The sequence below is a fragment of the Triticum urartu genome, chromosome 4 (assembly GCF_003073215.2).
Source record: "Triticum urartu cultivar G1812 chromosome 4, Tu2.1, whole genome shotgun sequence".
In the NCBI taxonomy this organism is placed as follows: Eukaryota; Viridiplantae; Streptophyta; class Magnoliopsida; order Poales; family Poaceae; genus Triticum; species Triticum urartu.
This window is the reverse complement of record NC_053025.1, coordinates 342,680,863-342,705,581: the sequence shown is the minus strand read 5'-3', so window position 1 is coordinate 342,705,581 and position 24,719 is coordinate 342,680,863. Positions and strand designations below refer to the sequence as shown.

The following is a 24,719-nucleotide window of genomic DNA, read 5'->3' as shown; positions in this document are numbered from 1 at the left end:
ACAAAGGCTACTTTAAAAGTCTTGCTCCACAAGAGGGCCATGGAATCAATATCAAAGAAAGTGGCAAAGCCCATGAGTGCTAGTTGACAAACGGAAAGTAAATTGTATGCAAGGGACTCAACAAGCATGACCTTCTCGATCGTAAGATCATGAGAAATGACAAATTTGCCGAGTCCAAATACCTTAGAAGACGAGGCATCACCCCACTCAACATTGGTGGGCATGGATGGAATCTTTTGCACGTCCACCACCAAGTCCTTGCTTCCGGTCATATGATTAGTAGCTCCACTATCGAGCAACCATGATCCCCCACCGGAAGCAAACACCTACAATAGATCAATGCTTGGTTTTAGGTACCCATTTTGTAATGGGTCCTTTGATGTTAGTAACAAGGGTCTTAGGAACCCAAATAGACCATTCAATGTACTCATAAGGAGAACCAACAAATTTGGCGTAAACATGCCCATCTCTAGTGCGGCACAACACATAAGAAGGGTTAAAGTCGCCGGCCTTGTTGGGAAGGGGAGCGTTTCCCTTCTTGGCATCACTACCCTTCATGGAGTTTTTCTCCCTCTCCTTAGTAGCACCCTCACCCTCCCTCACAAAGGTTTGCTTGAGAGGAGGAGGTCGTTTGGCCTTGTCATTCTTCTTCTCGTTCTTGGACTTGGACACGAACCCAATCCCTTCCTTGGCCACAACTCCCTTTTGGTTGGTCAAGAGGTCGTTGAGGCTCTTCTCGCCTTGTATGCAAGACACAAGACCTTTCTCAAGTTGCACCTTTAGCTTAGCGTTCTTCTCAACAAGATGCACATGCTCACAACACGGGTTAGTAGCATTTGCATTATCAATTAATATCATACGAGGAAAGGTGGCTTTCTCCTTGGTTAGCTTTACTTGGAGTTGATCATGAAACTCTTTGAGTCTAGCATGAGCACCCTTCAAGACCTTGTGAGCCTTGTCAAGTAGATCAAACTCCTCTTTGAGTCTAGCAAGATCAACCCCAAGTTTGGCCTTCTCGGAGTTTAGCACACGAGAAACCACGAGAGCATGATCAAAATCTTTCTTTAACTTAGCATGATCATCGTTGTGTGACTCCTCAAGAGCCAAACGAAGACCACGCTCTTCCTCAAGAGCATTGGAAAGATCCGAAATCTCATCGACATAGTCACGACTATGCCCCTCCATCTTGGAGATGGTATCTTCATGAGACTCGATCACGTCATTGGATTCACCAAGTTGTTCCAAGAGAGCAACAAAATGCTTCTTGGATTTACCCTTGAGTTTACCCATAAAGGACTCAAACTCATTTTCCTCCACATTAGATCCCTCACATTCATCAATGCAATCCATCAAGGAAGGATTATTAATGATGGTAGTTTTGATGTTGGGAGTTACCTTGTTGGTGGATTTAGCCATGAGGCACTTGGCGGTGATGTTCTCATTGGGTGAGTCGAAGAGAGATAGTCGTGGAGTTTTTGCAATGGCAACGGAGGCCATGGCAACCGACTCACCATCTTCATCATCATCATCATCATCATCATCATCCTCATGGTACTCCTCTTGAACCACCAATGCCTTGTGAGGGGTTTTCTTGATTAAGTTGCTCTTGTTGGGGAAAGACTTGGCTTTGTCCTTTCGAATGAGCTTGCCACCATTGTCTTCCCTCTTCTCATACGGGCACTCCGCAACAAAATGACTCACATTGCCACAATTGTAGCAAGTCCTTACACATTGCTTGCTCTTCGTGCCACTTGAGTTGTTCTTGTTGAAGTTTGGCCTTGAGTTTTTCTTACTCCAAAATTTCCTTGAAGCAAGTGCCATGTGTTCATGATAGGCATACTTTGTATCTTCGGGGTTGCTTTCCTCTTCTTCCTCTTCTTCTTCTTCAATGCAAACCTTGGCCTTCAATACAAGGTTGGGCTTCTTTGCCCTTTGAGAACGAAGCACCACATTGTCGGGGGTCTTGTCCAAGATGTTCATAGCCACAAACTCATCCAACACTTCACTTGAGGTCAAAGTGTGGAAGTCCGGCCTTTGACGAATGACGGAGGACATGGCCTTGTGGTAAGGCATCATTGCCTTGAGGAATTTGTGCTTGATCCAATTGTCATCCATTTCCTTGCTCTCGTGATCTCGGAGTGAGACCGCGAGTTTGGTTACTCTCCGATAAAGCTCACGAGGTTCTTCATCTTATTTCATTGCAAACTCATCGGCTTCATCTTGCACTACTTCATAGTTGGAGCGTTGAATGCTTGCGCTTCCCCGGTAGAGAGAGACAACACAAAGCCATGCATCTTTGGCCAAGGCGAAGGGCCGAAGGTGAGGTAGATTGATACGTCTCCGTCATATCTATAATTTTTTATTGTTCCATGTCAATATTATTCAACTTTCATATACTTTTTGGCAACTTTTTATATTATTTTTGGGACTAACATATTGATCCAGTGCCCAGTGCCATTTCCTGTCTCTTGCATGTTTTTGGTTTCGCGGAATATCCATATCAAACGGAGTCCAAATGGGGTAAAAACGGACGAAGCTTATTTTTGGAAAATATGGAAAATTCGGAAGGAAAATCAACGCGAACCAGTGCCCGAGGTGGTCACGAGGCAGGGGGGCGCCGCCCCTTAGGGTGCGCCCCCTACCCTCGTGAGCCCACCGTAAGGCGGTTGACGCTCTTCTTTTGCCGCAAGAAAGCTAATATTCAGAAAAAAAATCACGGCGAAGGTTTCAGGCCAATCGGAGTTACGGATCTCCATATATATACGAAACGGTGAAACAGAGCCAGGGGAGAACATGGAACCAGAGAGAAACAGAGAGATAGATCCAATCTCGGAGGGGCTCTCGCCTCTCCCACGCCATGGGAGCCAAGGACCAGAGGGGAAACCCTTCTCCCATCTAGGGAGGAGGTCAAGGAAGAAGAAGAAGAAGAAGGGGGGCCCTCTCCCCCTTGCTTCCGGTGGCGCCGGAGCGCTGCCGGGGCCATCATCATCACCGCCATCTTCACCAACAACTTCACCGCCATCATCACCAACTCTTCCCCCCTCTATGCAGCGGTGTAACCTCTCTCTTACCCGCTGTAATCTCTACTTAAACATGGTGCTCAACGCTATATATTATTTCCCAATGATGTATGGCTATCCTATGATGTTTGAGTAGATCTGTTTTGTCCTAATGGCTATTTGATGATCGAGATTGGTTTGAGTTGTATGTTTTATTATTGATGCTGTCCTATGGTGCTCTCCGTGTCGCGCAAGCGTGAGGGATTCCCGCTGTAGGGTGTGCAATATGTTCATGATTTGCTTATGGTGGGTGGCGTGAGTGACAGAAGCACATACCCGAGTAAGTAGGTTGTTTGCGTATGGGATAAAGGGGACTTGATACTTTAATGCTATGGTTGGGTTTTACCTTAATGAATCTTTAGTAGTTACGGATGCTTGCTAGAGTTCCAATCATAAGTGCATATGATCCAAGTAGAGAAAGTATGTTAGCTTATGCCTCTCCCTCAAATAAAATTGCAATAATGATTACCGGTCTAGTTATCGATTGCCTAGGGACAAATAACTTTCTTGTTGACAAAAGCTCTCTACTAAAACTAATTTAGTTGTGTCTTTATCTAAACAGCCCCTAGCTTTTATTTTCGTGTTCTTTACTTTCTTGCAAGCTTACCCAAAAACACCTACAAAGTACTTCTAGTTTCATACTGATTCTAGGTAAAGCGAACGTCAAGCGTGCGTAGAGTTGTATCGGTGGTCGATAGAACTTGAGGGAATATTTGTTCTACCTTTAGCTCCTCATTGGGTTCGACACTCTTACTTATCGAAAGAGGCTACAATTGATCCCCTATACTTGTGGGTTATCATAGATCTTTGGGTGAAATTGCATCTTGAATGATAAAGAGAGCATTCTCATTGAATTGATTATCCGCGGCTTCTCGAGGAGTGAAGTTGCTTGGATCATGCGGATGGAAACCTTCTTCAATGATTCTCCAAAGATTAGTGTTCACATGATTTAAATGACGCTTAAAGCGATAAACCCAAGAATCAAAGTCCTCATTTTTCACAATCTTAGGGGGAGGACCGGCATGATTCAAATGAGTGGAAGGAACCGGTCCACCATAAACAAGTGGTGGTTCCACATGAGCAAAGATGCCGGTGCCATTTTTACCACTAGAACAAGGAGCCTTTTCACTACTAGCTTCCCCCTTGTCGGAGATAGCATCCGTCACCTTGTCAGTGGGATCACCCGCTTTTAACGGTGCGGTGGATAGTTTAAACCCTTTAATGAATTTAGTAAACATGCTTTCAACCTCGGTCGTCATGGAGGTTTTCAATGTCTCCAAGGCCACATTGAACTCCTCACGAGAGACCGAGGTTCCCCCATCGCCCGTAGACGAGATCGGATTCACACCGGAGTGTTCCTCCACACCGTCTACGGTATCAACCATACTCTTCGGACGGCAAAGTCCTTAGTAAAGAGACGAGTCTCTCATACCAATTGAAAGGATCGATATGGTTGACTAGAGGGGGGTGAATAGGCAACTAACAATTTTTACTTTTCTTTACCAAATTAAACTTTGCATCAAAGTAGGTTGTCTAGATATGCAACTAGGTGAGCAACCTATATGATGCAACGACAACGAACAAACACGCAAGCAAGAGAAGTAACACTAATGAGCTTGCACAAGTAAAGGTAAGAGATAACCAAGAGTGGATCCGGTGAAGACGAGGATGTGTTACCGAAGTTCCTTCCTTTTGAGGGGAAGTACGTCTCCGTTAGAGCGGTGTGGAGGCACAATGCTCCCCAAGAAGCCACTAAGGCCACTGTATTCTCCTCACGCCCTCACACAATGCGAGATGCCATGATTCCACTATTGGTTCCCTTGGAGGCGGCAACCGGACCTTTACAAACAAGGTTGGGGCAATCTCCACAACTTAATCGGAGGCTCCCAACAATACCACGAAGCTTCACCACAATGGACTATGGCTCCGTGGTGACCTCAACCATCTAGGGTGCTCAAACACCCAAGAGTAACAAGATCTGCTAGGGATAGGTGGGGGAATAAAAAAACTCTTGGTGGAAGTGTAGATCGGGGCCTTCTCAACCACTCCTGAGCAAATCAACAAGTTTGATTGTCTAGAGAGATAGATCGGGCGAAAATGGAGCTTGGAGCATTAATGGAGCTTGAGGGGGAAGAGGTAGGTCAACTTTGGGGAAGAAGACCGAACAATCCAACCGTTACCCCCCCCAAACAGCCCTGCAGAGGGCGGTACTACCGCGGGAGACAGCGGTACTACCGCTGGGTTAAGCGGTACTACCGCTCCCTTCGGCGGTACTGCCGCGCAGAAAGAAGGGTAAAGGGAAAGAGGGAACCGAGCGGTACTGCCGCGGTGGAAGGGCGGTACTGCCGCTAATGGGCGATACTGCCGCACTACTACTGCAGCGAGGTACCGCACAATCCGACACAGAAAAAGACCCCTCGAATCGACGCGGTAGGGACCTGACAAGCCATCGGTAGTACTGCTGGGGAGTCACCGGCGGTACTACCGCCGCGGAGCGGTATTGCCGCTTGTGACCCCTAAGCGGTACTACCGCTGGGTACCAGACAAAGGCCACAAGAAGAGAGAAGATCTCTCCATAGAGGCGGAAGGGCTCGGAGGGTGAGAAGCGGATGTGTACGTCGGAGGGTGAGAAGCGGATGTGTACGTGTTGATTCCACCCAAGCAATACCAAAGCGGGCCCCCTCTTAATAGTACGGTGCCCTCTACGCAACTAGTCCGCCGAAAAAGAAACGAAAGAGCTACACCATCTTGAATGACGCTCTGAGGGGAATAAATCGTCTCATGCCAAGGATGAATCTCTGAAATGCTCAAAGCACACGATTAGTCCGCAAACACGTTGTCATCAATCACCAAAACCACATCGAGAGAGATATGCCTCAACAGGTGGGCCGGCCTAGGGTTGGCCTAGTGGGACGAACTGCCCAAGGGGTGGGGTGTTCCTTTTAAAAAAATTGTTGCATTATTGTTTTCTTTTTTTTCTTTTTTTGTTTTAGCTTAGTTTCTTTTTAAATTTAGTTTTATAAAATATATACTTAGCATCTAATTTAGATTTTCAATTTAGTCCACTGTCATAAAAAAGTCTAGTCCCCAAATAATTTAGTTTGATATTTTATTAATTAGTAAAGACATTTAAATAATTAGGTTTGCTACTATTTAAATCATTTTAGTGCATTTAAGCATTTCATAAAAGTTTGGTTTCCCCACTATAATTACTTACAATTTATTTGACACCACCCGAACATTTTAGTTTTAATATTTGAAAACTTTTACCACTTGACTCGATTTGGAATTTGAATTTGAATCGGTTTCTAATCAACGCGAGTTTGTCAACAGTAACCATGGTGACATGGCATCATTAGCAGGGGATTATTGTAGCTTAACTATCCGGACGTCACACTGAGTATAACTGATTCCCCTTTGTGGGGGTGGAGTTCCTACTATCCCCTATATTATTTCATAAGCAACATTAGCATCACTTTCAATAAAATTTCCTTTAGTAGCAAAATCCAGAAGTTGTCTATTAGGCATAGTGAGCCCCACAAAGTTTCTGAGCAAGATTTTTATATCACCTTTTATGGTACAAATACGATAAGACTCCATTATTTAAACCACACATCCTTTAGACTTCCCCTTATTTCTGTTCGAAGTAAAGAACCTCAAAATCTGGGGAGAGAGGAGGAATAGTAGCACTAGACATGGTGACAAGCAATCAAACAACCAAACTAACAAAGTAAAATATTTTTGTTTTTTTGTTTTTAGAGAAATGGAGGGAGATGAAAAACAGAGGCAAATAAAGAGTAGACCAAGTAGATAATACTCCCTCCGTCCCATAATATAAGAACATTTTTGACACTACACTAGTATAAAGAATACTTATATAATGGGACGGAGAGACTAGTTTGTATGTAGGGACCTGATAAGAATTAGATGATGTCTCCCCAACAATGGCACCAAAAATTCTTCTTGTTATTTATAAACCGCGTTGGGATTTCCCCAAAGAGGAAGGGTGAAGCAATACAATAGAGATACGTATTTCCCTCAGTGAGAATCAAGGTTATCGAACCAATAGGAGAACCAATCAAATTTCCATCGACATCACCTACACACATAAAAGAAAATACTTGCACCCACCGCTGGCAAGAGGGTTGTCAATCCCCTTGAACTCGTTACTTGCAAGGATTAATTCTGATAGTGATAGATAGATAAAAAGAAAAGTATAACATTACAACAAAGTATTTTTGGTTTTCTAGCAATATGATAAAAGTAGACCCGGGGGCCATAGTTTTCACTAGAGGCTTCTTTCTCGAACACATAACATACGATGGGTAAACAAATGACTGTTGGACAATTGATAGAAAAACATATAGTAATGACGTATTCATGGCAATGATCATGTATATAGGCATCACGTCCAAGACAAGTAGACCGACTTCTGCCTGCATCTACTACTATTACTCCACCAATCGACTGCTATCAATCATGCATCTATGGTATTAATTTCATGAAAAACGGAGTAACGCCTTAAGCAAGATGGCATTATCGATGTAGACAAAGTAAACCCAATGAATATGAATAGTCCCCGTCGTTTTACCCTTAATGGCAACAATACAAATACGTGTCTTGTCCCCTTCTGTCACTGGGATATAGAGCACCGCAAGATTGAACACATCACAAAGCACCTCTCCCACTGAAGATAAATCAATTTAGTTGGCCAAACCAAATGGATAGATCGGAGAGAAATACAAAGATATAACAATCATGCATAATAAAGTTCAGAAAAGACTCAATTACTTTCAATGAATAATTTGACGACAAACCCATAATTCATCGGATCCCAACAAACACACCGCAAAATAAGATTACATCGATAGTTTCTGACGCGTCCGCAAATGATACATGGGCAAGAGACATTGGACCGGACCTCACGGCTACGACATTGGATGAGTTTCTCAGCTTATGGCCTAGGGTGGCGGCCATGCAACTTGAGGTGGTGGAAGATTCGATTTCCCGGGCCTAGGAAAAAGAGGGGCACTTTTCGGCTAGGTCTACATATGCCGCCAAGTTCATGGGCCTCGAAGTGTCGCCAACAACATCGTTCACTTGGAAGACTAGAGCATCCATGCAGTGCCGATTCTTCTCCTGGCTTGCCATCCAGAACTAATGTTAGACATCTGATAGACTAGCCAAACCTGGTCTACCTCATCAGGATGCATGCCCACTTTGTGATCAGCAGGACGAAACAATTCAACACCTCCTAATCACCTGTGTTTTCGCATGACAGGTTTGGCATTGGATGGGCACGGTCACCGGCAAACGAGGGTTTGAGCCAAGGCATGCTGAGACTATAAGCGACTGGTGCATCAGGCAGGATTAGAGTACGGGACACCGGAGGGCTATGTGAGCCAAGTGCCTCCTTGGCATGTGGATTATCTGGAAACATCGAAACAACATTGCGTTCAACGGGGCTTCCCCATCACTGGCTAGGATCACGGAAATAATCCGAGAAGAGGGTAGGCTCTCGGCAAAAGCAGAGATGTTTAAGGGCGAAATAAATGGCTTCGAGGAAGCAAGTGGAGTGTGGATAGACCAGAAATAGTGTGCATAGAGAGCGAGGAGATGCCAAATAAAATCCGCATGTAAATATTTTGTATCACCGTGGAGCTTTTGAGAGTCTCTCTCCCCTCCTTCTTTAATGAATGATACATACACTCATGCGTATTTGAGAACGAAGATACTTCGACTACAAACTACCGCAAACTACTCACAAGTTGTCTTAGTCAATGTCGGAGCTCGACTCGTCGTCCTCGTTCTTCACCTCGTCCGAACTGAGCTCGATCACTGTCGAGGGCCCAGCCTTGTCTCCCCCTCTTCTTCTTCCTCACCACATTCTTCACTGCATTATTCTGCAACGTTCAGAACTCATACTCTGCTTGCACGAGGTGTGGATTTTCTGCTGCAAACCTCGCATGGTAGTCTCATCCCGCTTTCGAATGTCGCACTAATCCATAAGACGATCCAAGTCTTCTTATGGGACCGATGAACTCCGCATGGGTCTGAGTTTAGAAGGATAGTGATATTACAGCCCACGAGGGGAGACGTTCTCGTCAACTACGAAGACATTCGTGGCGAGTTCATTAACCTCAAGATGATATGCCGGCTCAGTCTTTAGGAGGTGCTCATAGGTAGGGCGTGCGGGCATGCGTTCGTGAGACGAGTGTACGTGCGTGTGTATAAGGGTCTTGTGTTTCAAAAAAAAAGAAGGGTTTTTTGGTTAAGATGAAGAAGACGTGCGTGTGTATAACGGTGGCTTTTCTTCGGTTCTTCCCGTTCCCTCTCCTCTGCTTGTTCCGGAAATGGCGCACCACCTCCTCTCCACTCCTCCTCTCCACCACTACTTTACTTTGCGATCCCTCCACTCCGCCTTCTCCTTCCCCCCGTCGATCGGATCCAATCCACCGCGACATACGCACGGCCAATCCCACCCCATCCCACCCCACGGAGAATTCCCAGTTTGATGCGGCCACGCGACGGTGGTGAATGCAGCAGCAGCGGCGATGATGCTCGGCCTCGTGCAGCTGCTGGTGGGGTTCGTCGTCTCCTGGGAGGCCCTCGAGTTCGTCCTCCGCTACGGCCTCCTCCTCTCCACCCTCAAGCTCCTACTCCTTGCCGCCTTGGCCGCCACGGCCTCGTGTGTCGCCCTCCTGTATGCCCTTTGGCTCTTCTCTCTTGCACTTGCTCTTCACTTTTCTTGGGATTTTTCTCTTGTATAATGTCTAACAAACAAACAAACAAACGCAGCTTGTTTGCCAAGGCTCTGGCATGGGTGCTCCGTCGCATGGCGAAACTCTCCATCGGCTGCCGCTCCTATGGTTTCAATTATCTCAGGGGCATCACCATTAACTCTCCTAAAGTATGCATCTCCCTGCCCTGCCCTGCCCTGCCCTGCCCTGCTTCATCATTACTGTAGTAAGTAGTACAGTAGTATTTTATTACTTGCTCATCACAACCAGTGCCAATCCTTCTTTTTGCAGGGACCGCTCCAGTCCATCTCTGTCGGTGAAATTAGACTCGGCCTGCGCAAGCCACTCACCCAGCTGGGGCTCACCATACTAACTCAAGGCCCAGTCCTGCAACTGCGAATTTCTGAATTGCACATTGTGCTCAGGCAACCCGCCAAATCTGCAAACGAAAAGAAACCTGCCCCGCGCAAGCCAACCTCAGCCTCATCGCCCAAACCAAAAGAAAATTCCAAAGGCCAAGCAAAATGGAGGCTTATAACAAATGTTGCCAGCCTTTTATCACTTTCTCTAGTGGACCTCAGGCTCAAGGTACCTCCCTCCCTTCCTCCCTCTGTCAATTTTTTTTAGTGATATTACTTTTGACGGAAAACTTGTCATTTTCTTACTGTAGACTCCAAAAGCTGCTCTTGGCATCAAGGACTTTAAGATTGATTTATCTAAATCTGGAGCACTGCATCCAGTTCTTAATGTTCAAATACACCTGATACCTTTATTTCTACAAGCGTTAGAGATAGATGGCACGGAAAATGATTCTTCATCACCATTTAACAAATTGGATTGGTGGGTGAGTGGACAATACCCTTCAGCTATGGACACTACTGACTGCAGCTCTTTCTTGCTTGAGGATATAGCACTCTCGTGTGAGCTTCATCAGAGGTAACCCCTCAAGGGGATGCTTTGCAAACACTCTCGACACTGTATGGTCATTTTAGTAGGAAACTAGTCATTGATGGCTAGTATCTCAGGTGTTTTGATTGAGAAGTAGTAGCTGTTGGCGATTAACTGATTACTATTTTCATCACATGTCTCCGCACACAACTGATTGCTATTTGCTGTACCTTTTTAATGCTTCTTACTGCAACATAACCATAATGCACTCATGTGAACCATAGGAGTCACAAATATAATCTCGGAAACCACCTTCTGCGATTCAACTTTTGCCTGTAATACTCTGCGGTAGATAAGGCGGTTTTATCTATCCATAAGTTACTTCCTGCACCCCCAGAACTTATTGATAAGCCTAAAAGAAAATGTATTTTCAGTCTACTTTTGTTCAATGAAGTTCAGGATAATCAATTATCATAAGGCTAACAATCAGGGTCATATAACAATTGTTCTATGCCTATGTGAAGCTTAAATTGCCACCCTAGCTGTTTTGATCATATTCGGGGGACCCATTCGATTACAGAAACTGCATGTGTTGCATCATTCGTTGTTGTGAAAGAGCAAAAACTTAACTATTGTTTGTTAAGAGTGTATATGTGTGGTAGTGTTGTTAGGAATATGCAACTTGTATTCCCATGAGGCCATAGGCCGATATATATATACATGTACAGGTGTGGAACATATGCAAGAAACCCCTCATACAACGAGATAAATACAAAGGGGTACATGACTTATATTATAACTCTAACACCCCCCCTCAAACTCATGGTGGATGAACAACACTGAGTTTGGAGAGATAAAAGCCATGTTGTGCTCTAGTCTGAGCCTTTGTCAGGAAATCCGCCAACTGTAACTCGGAAGGCACATACTGAAGAGCAATAACCTGATCCTGCACAGCAGCGCGCACATAGAAAGCATCAACACCAATATGCTTGGTGAGCTCATGCTTCACAGGATCGCGTGCAATGCTGATAGCACCTGTACTGTCAGATAGAAGCAGAGTCGGTGTAGTGACAGAAACACCAAAATCCTGAAGTAACCACCGTAACCAAGTCACCTCTGCCGTCAAAAGAGCCATTGCTCGCAACTCAGCCTCGGCACTCGAACGGGAAACTGCAAGCTGTTTCTTCGTCTTCCAGGCAATGAGAGAACCACCAAGAAGAACACAGTAAGCAGAAAGTGAACGGCGATCGGAAGGATCACTAGCCCACGTAGCATCCGAATAGGCCTGGAGCTGTAAAGAACTGGAGCGAGGAAAGAATAGACGGTGAGAGATTGTGCCTCGAAGATATCGAAGAACACGAAGGAGATGACTATAGTGAACCGAGGTGGGGGCAGAGACAAACTGACTCAGAATATGAACCGGATAAGAGATGTCCGGACGAGTGACAGCTAGATAGACAAGACTGCCAACAAGATGACGATAACGCGTCGGATCAGGGAGAGGATCACCATCAGTAGCACAGAGGTGAACATTGAGCTCCATAGGAGTCTCAACAACGCGCTCGTCAGTAAGAGCAGCACGAGTAAGAAGATCCTGGATATACTTTTCCTGGGATATAAAAAAGCCATCAGAGGTAGAAGAGACTTCAATCCCAAGAAAGTAGCGAAGAGGTCCAAGATCAGACATAAGAAACTGCTCACTAAGACGGGCCTTTACAAAGGCAATATACTCGGAGTCATCCCCCGTGATGATCATGTCATCAACATAAAGAAGAAGAAGAGTCCGACCACGAGGAGAAAGGTGAATAAACAATGCGGGATCATGAGCACTTGCTAAAAAACCAGCAGCAGTGATCACAGAGGCAAAGCGCTCAAACCAGGCGCGGGGGGCTTGCTTAAGGCCATAGAGAGAGCGACGAAGACGACATACCATGCCATCAGGAACAGAATACCCAGGCGGTGGCTGCATGTACACCTCCTCACGCAGCTCACCATTAAGAAAGGCATTCTTAACATCAAGCTGAGATATAGACCAGTGGCGTGCAGAGGCAACGGCAAGAAGGGTACGAACAGTGGTCATATGAGCCACAGGAGCAAAAGTCTCGTCATAATCACGACCATGCTCCTGCTGAAAACCACGAGCCACAAGACGAGCTTTGTGACGCTCAAGAGAACCATCGGAGCGAGTCTTAACCTTGTAGACCCACTTACAAGTGATCGGACGGACTCCGGGAGGAAGAGAAACAAGATCCCAAGTACCAGTGCGTTCAAGAGCAGCAATCTCCTCTGCCATCGCAAACTGCCATTCAGGATGAACAACAGCCTGACGGTAAGAAGTCGGCTCAAGAACAGCAGCACCAGCGGTGGGAAATCCAAAGCGATCAACAGGCGGACGAGGACGAGAACGCAAGCCATAAGTAGGCTGAGAGGAAGATGACGACCCATCCACAGAGGCATCATTTGGTCGTGGACGACGAGTGTAATGCTGAGGAAGAGATGGAATAATAGAAGGAGGAATCGGCAAGGTAGAATCAGGGGGTGACGACGAAGAAGTCACCGGAGATGAAGGTGTAGAATCCGGTGACAAACTGGGAGAGGAAGTCACCGGAGATGAAGGTGGAGAACTGGGCGAGGAGACCGGGGAGGATGGTGGCTGCAAGTCAACGAGATGTGGAGAAGGAGAGGAAGTGGAACGGAGAGGTACAGTGTCAGCGGGGGTGATAGGTGAGTCAGGAAAAGTGAGGAAAGAGATATCCTGCACTGAAAAAGTCGAGGAAGATGGGCGTGGGTAGAAGGGACGAGACTCTTCAAAAGTCACATCTCGAGAGATACGCATCCGACGACCAATAGGATCCCAACAACGATAGCCCTTATGCTCTTCACTGTAGCCTAAGAAAACACACTCAACAGACTGAGCGGTCAGTTTGGTGCGTTCACGAGGGGCAAGAAGAACATAGCAAACACAACCAAACAAGCGAAGCATCGAATAATCGGGAGAACGATCAAAAAGTCGCTCGAAAGGAACACCACCCTGTAGAGCAGCGGAAGGCTGTATATTGATAAGATAGGTGGATGTGGAGATGGCCTCAGCCCAAAAATGAGGCGGGAGAGAGGCAGCAATCATCAATGCACGAGCCGTCTCAAGAAGATGTCGATGCTTTCGCTCAGCCACACCATTCTGAGCATGAGCACCAGGACAAGAGAATTGAGAGAGAGTCCCGTGCTCAGCAAGAACACCACGCAACATCTTAGAGATATACTCGCCAGCGGAGTCAGCACGAAAAACACGAATGGGTGAAGAGAACTGAGTATGAACCATGGCAGCAAAACGCTTATAAATAGTCAACACCTCAGAACGAGAAGTCATGAAATAAAGCCATGTGTAACGAGAGAAATCATCTATGAAAATAATATAGTATTTATGACCACCTTTCGAAGCGAAAGGGGCCGGACCCCATACATCAGAATGGACTAAATCGAAAGGACGCTTAGACACTGACTCACTATGTGAATATGGTAACTGAATCTGCTTGCCAAGACGACAACCCTGACACTCTAAAGAGACATCTCCTGAGACAGACCCCAGAAGGCCTCGACGAACTAAAGAAGACAACCGAGAACCACACAGACGACCAAGTCGATGATGCCACTGCTGGAAGGAACCAGTGACGGAGGCAACAGAAGCGGAAGAACTGGCGATGGTGGTGGCAGCAGAAGGAACATGAAGCCAGTCCAACTCCCAAAGACCCTGAGAATCACGGCGGCGAGGGCCAACCCTAACCAGAGTGTGCGTGTGACGGTCCTGGACAGAACAAGAGTCAACGTCGAGGAGGACGCGACAACCAGAATCCGTAAGTTGACCAGCAGAAAACAAATTCATGGTAAGTCGAGGAACATGAGCAACATCAGGAACAGAATAAGAAGGAGTAGTAAGATTGCCTCTACTAGCAACAGAAAGTGGAGTACCATCAGCAGTGAAGACATGAATAGGAGAATCCAGTGATCGAAGAGAGGACAAAGTGGAGGAATGAGAAGACATATGAAAAGAAGCTCCAGAGTCCAGAACCCATGGGGATGTACCTGACTGTGTAGAGGGTGATTGCGCAGTGCGGGAAGCATCAGTCACAGAACCGGCAGTACCCGTCGAGGAAGAACCTGAAGCCGCGAGCAGACGCTTAAGTCTCAGAATATCCTGCTCAGTCAAAGCAATGGCTGAAGCTGTCGAGGTAGACGACGAAGTCCCTGAAGATGATGATCGAGCCTTGCGCAGGTGTTTCTTCTTCGTGTAGCACTGAGACTCAAGATGACCATCATTGTTGCAATAGGCGCAGTGTGGACCGGGGCGACCTGAGCCTCCAGAAGGAGTGGGCAAGAGCGGCGGAGCACTCGAGCGAGAAGTGGTCGATGGAGCAGGTGGCGTAGGAGCACGAGTAGCAAGCACAGAGGGAACCTCCAGCAAACCAGCACCACGTAAGCGAGTCTCCTCTGCACGAATCTCAGAAAGCGCCTCCATGAGAGAAATACGACCACGAGCAAACAACTGAGCACGCCGGGGCTCAAACTCCTTACGGAGCCGAGACAAGAACTCATAGACGCGATGAAACTCCAAATTGGCCTGGACAGCCTGGCAACAGGGGCAGGTACGACACCCAGCACTACGGAGAGAATCAAGCTGATGCCAGATAGCAGAACTCTGTGCATAGAAGTCATCAACAGTAGAGTCACCCTGCTGAAGAGCATGCTCCTGACGGATCACAGAGAGGTATAGGGCATCACCAGAGGGCTGATAGCGCTCACGAAGACGGGTCCACATCTCAAAGACAGTAGAAAGACCCAGAAATTCAGAAGCAAACTGAGGCAGAACACTAGCAGTGAGAACAACTGCAGCACGAGCATCATCATCAAGCCACTGGGTGTAAGCAGACAGAGCACCATGATACAACTGAAGAGCCTCCTCATAAGCCAAAACCCTCTCATCATAAGCACGATCAGCAGCCTCATCAGCAACCTTAGCCGCATCCTTAGCGGCCTGATTAGCATCCGTAGGAAGAACCGATGGAGTTGGCGGAGTAGGGGCCACCGGAGGAACTGGACGTGGCGGACAGCAGACCTCGCCAGAAAGAACACCCCAAAGACGAATGCCACGCATGTGAATGCGCATGAAGCCAGTGAACTCAGTGTAGTTAGTACCATCAAAGATCACCGGACAGCGACGGACAGCAACAAAACCCGATGCAGCAGACATTTTTTTTTTGAGATCCGATGAGAACAACCAGATCGGGATCAGGCGCTGGCTATGGAGCAGCTTTCGAGTGGGAGAGCAGCGCTGCTGGGAGATCGAGGCCGGCGGATCAGGCGCTGGCTATGGAGCAGCTTCGAGTGGGAGAGAGAGGCGGGCGGGGGCGAGCGAGGCGAGGCGGCGGCAGAGCGGGGAGTCGTCGACGCGGGAGATCGCGGCCCGGGCGCGGTCGAGGAGGCGGGAGACGCGGGCTGGGTCGAGGGACGGGTCGGAGGGCGCCCACGGGATCGGGGTCAACGGGAGTGGCGGCGGGGCGTCAAAGTGACCGGGACGTCACCTCGGCGGCGGCCGCCACGCCGGCGGACGACGGTCCAGTCGGAGCGAGACTAGGCCCAGCACCCAGGGACGAAGACCCGCGCGGGATCCAGGGATCGGGACCGGACTGGAGTGGCAGGATATTGCAGCCGGGGATCTGCGGGACGGGGCCCTGTTTTGATCGAGAAGAACGAGCTTCGAGCAGCCTGGTTTGGTTGGTGATCGATCAGGTGGAGATCGATCGGATGGATCAATCGCACGAGTTGCGCGTGCTATAAAATTGACCTAGCTCTAATACCATGTTAGGAATATGCAACTTGTATTCCCATGAGGCCATAGGCCGATATATATATATACATGTACAGGTGTGGAACATATGCAAGAAACCCCTCATACAACGAGATAAATACAAAGGGGTACATGACTTATATTATAACTCTAACAAGTGTGATGTCAATACCAGATTGAGTTGGCTTGCTTTAGCTCATCTCCTGCACTCCTATATATTGGCCCATTCAGCCTGAATACATGTGATCCACTTGAGTATTTTGCAGTTGTAACATTATTTATAACACTCTTTAGGGATAAAAGAATTAGAGTCAAGAATTTGGATCTGATGTCTGGTCCAATTGTTGTGAACCTGGAAGAAAAACTATTCACCAAGAAGCCCTCTACTTCTACTGTTGCTGATCAGAAGGATGAATCTACTGTGGATAATAAATCAGCTGCCAAACCCGAGGGGAGCAAGCTTTTGTCATTGAATAAGAAGATCGATTTGATTCCTGAAAAGGTTGTATTTATTTCCAGCAGTACCACTGATATTTACCATTTTTTGTTATATATGGGCATTGTCTTTCTCCATATATAGTTCTATGTTTTCTAGCTTCTTCTTGTGACATTATTAAACAAGACCCGCATAGGCCACTTTTGTCCACCAAATGGATGAGACCATAATATTCTTAGTTATATTCACTTAGCTCCGCAACACACCAATATTTTTGTAGGCTAGATAATTCGAATTCCTGATGAATGCACAACCAGGCTAAGATGTGTTATTCTTTATGTTTTTCAGTTACCTAACTACTGTTCTCCACTTGTAATATTTTAGCATGGAAAAACAATGCTCTGCCTCTTAATACATTTAACTATGACTCTTTGATTGAAAACATGCTAGTACTCTAAGAAGTGTCCAAAACAAATATCATGAGCTGATATGATATAACATGTACTCCCTCTGTAAAGAAACATAAGAGCGTTTAGATGATCTAAATGCTCTTATATTTCTTTACGGAGGGAGTAACACATGTACTGTAGTTTATAACAATTGTATACTCCAGGTGCAATTTCAAATATTTATTGTTGACATCACCTCTGCATCTTCTACAGCTCTTTGTTTTGCCATTTGAAATTGTTACATGTTACATTTTTTTTAATGTAAGTTGGTTGCCGGGTTACCATTCACTAAAATGTAGTTGTTCTTTGGAAGGTTAGCTTCAATATGTCCAAGCTAGATCTGAAGTTTTTGCCAAAGGACCATGGCCTCTCGATCAACAACGAATTTGGTAGCATTTCTGTGAGACTTATGAAGTCACAGCCTCAGAATGACTTAGGGGTGGCTCCAACACACCTTTGGTTGGAAACTGACGTGACAGATATTCATGTATGTTTCCGTGTTCTCCTATGAGTGATCTAGTTTTTTCAACTTAGATTACATTATGATGATTATTTGTTTCTTCAGCTTCTGATGGATGGTTCTACGTCTGTATTAGAGGTTGTGAAAATTGCAACTGTTGTTTCAGCTAATATTCCCACTCAGGTCAGTTTAGTTTGCTTGCAGTGTAAATTTGTACTGCTGTTGGTTAATGATTTCTCAAGAAATTTCTGCCGGCTTCAACTCGATCTTTACTGTAAATTGCTGCATTTGTTGGAAAACACTTCACTTATGAACCAATAGATTTACAGTTCTTTCATAATTTTGGGTTGATTAGGTCTCTGTGCAAACAAAAGTAACATCTGTATTAACTATGGAATAAAACTATCATTACACTAGTTGTATTTTCCAGTGATGTGGTACAGCCATATCCACTTCTTTTGAAATCTCTGTCTGAGGTATTGCTTTGAGATCATTAATTAGAATACATAGGTGGATTTTTTTCGTGAATATGCAAAATTGTGTATCATTCCATTGATAGGTAGGAGAGAACAACAGTGTATAGGTTACAGGGGGTAACACCTCTCGACATACGCATGGCTAGACGTAGAGGGGAGTTACAGGAGCAGAACACGGGAATGCTCAGCCCAAAGGATCAAGGCGGCATGAAACTAGCTATATACTTCACTCCAGCAGTGGCCCAGGCGCGCGCGTCATCCTTGATGGCCTGAAGCAGCAGGTGGGTGGAGGGGGTGGCGTTGTCAAAGATGCAGGCGTTACGATGGCGCCAGATGGACCAGGCAGATAGCAGCACAAGGGAGGACAAACCCTTGCGCATAGCAGCAGGCGCAGTCGTGACGACAGCCGCCCACCAGTTGAGGAAGCAAGTCTGGGGGTCTTGGGGTGGGTGGATAGGGGCACGACACCAGGCAAAGATCTCATGCAAGATGATCTTGGAGAATGGGCAATGGATGAACAAGTGATCAATGGTCTCCAACTCCTGATCGCAAAGCACACATAGATCGTTGTGTGGCAGGCCATGGCGCGCGAGCCGGGCGGCCGTCCAGCAGCGGTCCAGGCCAGCCAGCCAAGCGAAGAACCGTATGCATAAAGGAGCCCACGTGCGCCAGGTGAGCCTCCAGTGTGGCGCGGTCGTCGAGCCGATGAACATGGCGTGGTAGCAAGACCTCGCAGATTAAATTCCGGAGTCCGTCCAGTGCCATCTAAGGGAATCAGGGTTGGGGGAGAGGGTGATCTGTTGCAAGGTACACAAGAGCTCGACATACTGCACCATGGCCACGGGTCCCATGGCACCCAGAATGTCCTGAATCCAAGACCTGTCGTGCAGCCCCTGGGCAACAGTTCTCGTCCTCATGCGGCGTTTGGGGACCAGAGCAAGCACAGCCGGAGCAAGGTCAGCGATGGATTGGCCCCTAATCCATCGGTCCGCCCAAAACAAGCAAGAGTTGCCGTCCCCGAGGGTCCACGCAGTGGACGCGTCGAAGATGGCCTGAACCTTGGCGTCGAACGAGAGTGAAGATGCTTCCATGGTCTAGAGCTGTCCGTGGCCTTGAGCGCCAACGTGCGTGAAGGGCGATGCCTGTGCGCTGCAAGTCCCGGGTACCCAATCCGCCAAACTCCAGTGGCCGGCAAACTTTGCGCCAACTGACCAGGCAGCCTCCACCAGAGGGATCATTATTGCCATGACAAAGGAAGTCGCGCATAATGCGGTTGATCTTCTTGTGGATAGTAGGTCGAATGGCGATGGCCATGAGCAGGTGCGTTGGCATCACGGCGAGCACGTGCCGAACGAAGGCCAATCTCTCCCCTCGCGAAAGAAGGGAGGCGCTCCACCAGAGGCAATAAGCGCTGCTGCGGAGACTTTCCGGATTGAGAGGGGGATGCCAAGATAGGTGATCGGAAAGTGCGTGATCGGGAAAGACAATGCTCTCTCGATCTGCTCAGCCTGCGCTGTTGTGCACTGGATCGGCGTGGCTGAGCACTTCAAGAAGTTCGTGTGGAGGCTGGAGGCAGACCCGAAGACCCGAAGCAGCTCCCGAACAACCTGGAGCTCATAAGGATCTAGGTGGCAAAAGATGACCACGTCGTCAGCATAGAGGGAAATACTCGAGGCCATCCGTCGCTCGGTGAGGCGTCGAAGGACGCCTGTCCTGACAGCATCCTGGAGTAGCGAGTTGAGCGCATCAATAACCAAGGTGAAGAGCATGGGGGAGACTGGGTCGCCTTGCCGGAGGCCTTTCTCGTGGCAGATGGGAGGGCCGGGGTTTCCATTAACCAGGATACGCGTCTTAGCGGTAGAGAGCAGGATCGAAATCCACTCGTACCACCGCAGACCAAGCCAAGATGACGGAGGATCTAGAGAAGAATAGGCCACGAGACGGAGTCGAACGCACGCGCGATGTCGAGCTTGAGCAGCACGTGCGGGACCTTCAAGTTATGCAGTTTTCGGGCGGTCTGCTGGACGAGGATGAAATTATCATGGATACTGCGTCCCGTGATGAAAGCACTCTGATTGGTGGACACCATCGTGCCAAGGTGAGGGGCAAGACGAAGCGACAAAACCTTGGCGAAGAGCTTGGCCAAGAGGTGGATAAGGCTGATCGGTCTGTAGTCCGCGAGTGAGGCGGCATCGGGCTTCTTCGAGAGGAGGGTAATGGGAGCCTCGTTAAGCTTTTGAAACCCCATGCGATTTTGATGGTAAAGCTTATCGAACACGTCACCTATGTCCTTGATGATATCATAGCACGCACAGAGGAACTCCGAGGTGAAGCCATCGGGCCCCCAGCGCCTTCCTGGAAGGGAGTTTCTTGGCTGCCTCCCAAATCTCGGCCTCGGAGAAAGGGACCTCCGGCGCCGATAGATCGAAGCGGCGATCGTCAAAAGCCTCAAAGGCCAGTGTAGAGTGCCATGTGTCCGCCATGCTAAGTATGCCAGCGAAGTGATGGAACACAGCCTCGGCCATTCCAACCTCGTCAGGGACCAGGTCGTCGCCAACACGCAGCTGCAGAATGTGGTTCTTTTGATGGCGGTGGGAAGCATGGATCTTGAGGAATGTCGAGTTGGTGTCCCCGTCGCGGAGCCAAGAAAGGTGGACACGTTGCCGGGCAATTGAACGCTCAAGCGAGGTGAGCCCGAGGTACTTGAGCTTTAGATTCTTGCGCAACCAAGCCTCCAACAGGGAGAGGGGTCGGGAGTCCCGCGCCACGTCCAGGCGAGCGATAAGCTCCCGCGCGACCAGAAGCTGGAGGGACACCTGGCCGATGCGTCATGTAGTCCAACTTTGGAGGTGGCAAGCCGTGTACTTCAGGCGCTGGTATAGGCGGCGGAAGGGGTCCGGATCGGGCGGCTCGGCATGCCAGTTAGCGGCAACAACATCATGGAAGCCATCAATCTTAATCGAAATCCGCTCAAATTGAAAGCGTTTGTGGTTGCCGGGGCGCTGAGTACAATCCACCAGAAGCGGCGCGTGATCAGAGATCACGGTGGCAAGGCATCGGAGAAGACAGTGTGGCTGGCTGGCCTCCCGACTAGGCATGCAGAGGACCCTGTCGTTGCGGACGAGGGTGGGGTTGTCCTGCTCATTAGACCAAGTATATCTACAACCATGGAGGTAGATGTCATGAAACTCCATGTCGGCGACGAAGCGACGGAAACGGTTCATGGAGCGGTGATGCAAGCGTCTATTATTCTTATCGACTGAGGAAAGGATCATGTTGAAGTCGCCTCCAACAATCCAAGGGCCTGCACAAGTGAGCCAAAAGCTGTGCAGTTCAGCGAGGAACTCCACCTTGGCGTCATCGTCCTGAGGGCCACATACGGCAGTGAGCCACCAATGCTGCCCACCAGCGAGCGAGGTAACTAGGGCGGACACATGGTAGTCGCCGATCTCTGTCCTAGAGAGGGTGATCTCGAAGCGTCGCCAAGCGACTAGGATGCCGCCGCGTGTCCCAGATGCGGGAAGGAAGAAGTCCCCGAACAGGGGCCAAGGATCTTAGAGACGATAGTGAGGGTGACCACAACAAGCTTAGTCTCACTCAAGTAGACAATCATGGGGGACACAGATGAGATCATGGAACAAACGGCCGTGCGCCTGGGCCTCGAGTTCAGCCCACGCACGTTCCAGAACACAAATTTGAGATTACAATCCATAAGATGAGTGGGGGGGGGGGCTGGGGGAAGGGGGGAGATGCCCTAAGTTGAGACGAGAATCGGCTGCACAGGCGCACGATCAAGGAGGTGCGTGACGCCACGGGGAATTTTCCACCCATAGTAGTCCGCGAAGGCCTGCACCACATCTTCCGCAAGCGGTCGTGCAAAGAGCTGAGCGTAATTGGCCAGGATGGCATCGTCCACCTGGCCATCTTCCTCGAGAAGCTCAAGGCGGCGTAGAAGGACACGCTTGGCTTTCATCTCAGAGTCAAGGCCGCAGTTTGCCTTGGTGATCCGGCTGCTTCTCCGCGGGATAAAGCTGGGAGGGATCGCGTTTCAACGTCGCCGGGGTGCAGGTTTGGGCTGCGGCAAGACTGAGTCAATCTCTTGTTGTACAGAATCCAGCAGGGAACACAGCGTGGGCTGTTGCATGGCCTCGGGGCTCGTGACATACAGGGCAGGGCCCGCCCCAGCAGGCGAGTGCAGCAGGCCCGGTGAAGGATTGCCACTTAGCCTCGAAGCCCGAACCACGGAAGGAGACAAGATCACGCGTGATTCCAGAGCTGGCGTCAAGGAGCCAACCGGGGTGGTGGTAGCAGGCGTGGGCCTGGTGGCAGGCACGCGGTCTCCAAGGACCGGATTGGTGACGGCAGAGGGAGGTACCAGGCGATCCGCCTGGGTGGGCGAGCCAGGGCACCCACGGGAACCACCTAGAGGGTCCGCAGGCAGGCAGGGGATGGCGAGGCGGCGGAAGACGCGCCCCCATTGGCTAAGAGCCCCAAGCCTGGTACTGAGGCAGGCGAACGGGCGTCGGGGCCCGCATCAGAAGGCTCCAGACCCATTCCAACGGGCGACAGGATCGCTTCATCTGTCGTGATCTCCAGCTGGCCAGGAGGGAATTTGAACACTGACTAGCCGCCGAGGCAGGCTGCACAACCGTACCTGCAACTTTGTCCAGAGCCCCAGCAGGGCATCAGAGGCATCCGAAGCCCTGGTAGTTTGTCCCTGCTCTTCTAGCGCCAAAGTAGAACCCAGACGCAGCGAGACCGTGCCCACCTGACGTACAGGATGCGCCGCGGGGTAAGGACGAAGAATGCCCTGCCAGCCACGGCACAGGGGCGGGACATGGCGGCGGCCGGCGGCCGAGCCCGTGCGCCTGGGGTGGCTGCCACGCGCACCAGCATCGCGAGGTGGGAAGCTGTGGTAGGTCGGCCAGGCAGGCGGGCACGGCGGGAAGCGATCCACGTCTTCGCAAGAACTGGGCTCCGCTGGAGGAGGGGGCGGGGAAGGAGGAGGCAACCGGAAATCCTCCGAGGGTCGAACGTGGATGGGCACCGGCCATCGGAGAAGATGAACGGCATGGCGTTCAGCAACGTCAGGATTGGCCTCCGGCCAAACGGTGTCGGGCTCAGGAAGAGCTCGAAGGTGCGGGGGATGGCATCTGGGTTAGGGGTCCAGGTCAAGAGGCGGAAGACCGCCATGTCCCGGGCGTCGCGGGTCTCCGGTGCAAGGTTGTTGATGAGGCAAAACGGGGAGAGTAGGCGCTTGGCCGACGACCGGTGCCAGCCGTGTTCCGGGATGCCACAAATTTCAATCTCGACACGGAGACGAAGAGAGAGTGGCTCAGCGCCCACGGAACGACTCCAGGGCTGGAACATCAGACGGAAGCGCGGGGTGCGGACGGGCCGCTCCGCCATGCAAGCACGCACCCTCGCATCGGCGAAGCATACCAGGAACTCGCCATCGGGGCGGAGGTGAACCGAGAAGGCATCGTCGAAGAGGTCGAAACGGTCCCGGAGCACGGCCGCCACATCTGAACGGCGACACCAGAGCGGGTACCCGCGACAATCACCACGAGTGCACGCTCCAGGACGGTTTCGGCGGCCACGATCTTCGGGGAGTGGTCGAGGAAGCAGAGCGCGCCCGCTGGCCGTAGAGATGGATGGCCGAACATGGCGGGTGGCGGGGTGGAGGACGTCATCGCACCGGAGGACACGTGCGAGGAAACCGGGGCGGAGCCATAGGGTGAAGCAGGAGCACCAGACCCGGAGGACGCGGGGCGGCTGGGACCCTGCACACTGGAGGCAGAGGAACTCGCGGGGCGCGGACGCGCTTGGCCGCCGACGGGCCGCTCGGTGGGGGTGGGGGGTGGGGAGGGGAGGAGCGCGGTGCCTCACAGTCACGCGCGATGTGCCCAAAGAAGCGGCAGCGCTTGCACCTGATGGCCTGCCGGCACTCGGCGCGCATGTGCCCAAAGCTCAGGCAGCGTGGACACTCGTTCATGGGCGGGGGCGGCGACGCCCGTAGGCCACCTGCCCTCGGCCTCATTAGCGTCCTCGGCTCTAACTGCCAGGGACACTGGATGCACCTCGGAGCGGGGCCATGGGCGAGGGGCATGCGGTGGAGAGGGGGTCAGGGCGTCGGCGACCTCTAGGGTGAGCTCGGAGGACGCGAGCTCACGGTCACAAAGCGCCTGCCGGTAGGACAGCGGCGACGGAGGCAGACGACGGGCTGGATTCCAGCCAACGGAGCTCGCGCGAGCGACCGGCCCCGGCGGGGGGCGGGGAAGCCATGCGGGAGAGGGCGGGAGGGCCGGGAGGGTGGACGTCGGGGCTGGAGTGGCCACCGACGGCGAGGGCTGGGCGGCGATGGCTAGG

The 24,719-nt window shown here is 49.9% G+C and overlaps 1 protein-coding gene across 3 annotated transcripts in view; it reads left to right on the top strand.

The window, feature by feature from the left end:
* The first annotated feature begins 9,377 nt into the window (after positions 1-9,377).
* Positions 9,378-24,719, top strand: part of LOC125551630 (protein ABERRANT POLLEN TRANSMISSION 1-like) — a 39,364-nt gene continuing 24,022 nt past the window's right edge. The window contains exons 1-7 of one of the 3 annotated variants that reach the window (XM_048714900.1): positions 9,378-9,762; positions 9,858-9,969; positions 10,091-10,387; positions 10,470-10,735; positions 16,824-17,031; positions 17,728-17,901; positions 17,980-18,057. In XM_048714900.1, the coding sequence (XP_048570857.1) occupies positions 9,614-9,762; positions 9,858-9,969; positions 10,091-10,387; positions 10,470-10,735; positions 16,824-17,031; positions 17,728-17,901; positions 17,980-18,057 (1,284 nt within the window). In that variant the 5' untranslated portion in view covers positions 9,378-9,613. Of the gene's footprint in view, positions 9,763-9,857; positions 9,970-10,090; positions 10,388-10,469; positions 10,736-16,823; positions 17,032-17,727; positions 17,902-17,979; positions 18,058-24,719 lie in introns of those variants that run through there. The other 2 variants (XM_048714901.1, XM_048714902.1) reach the window with 2 other exon arrangements.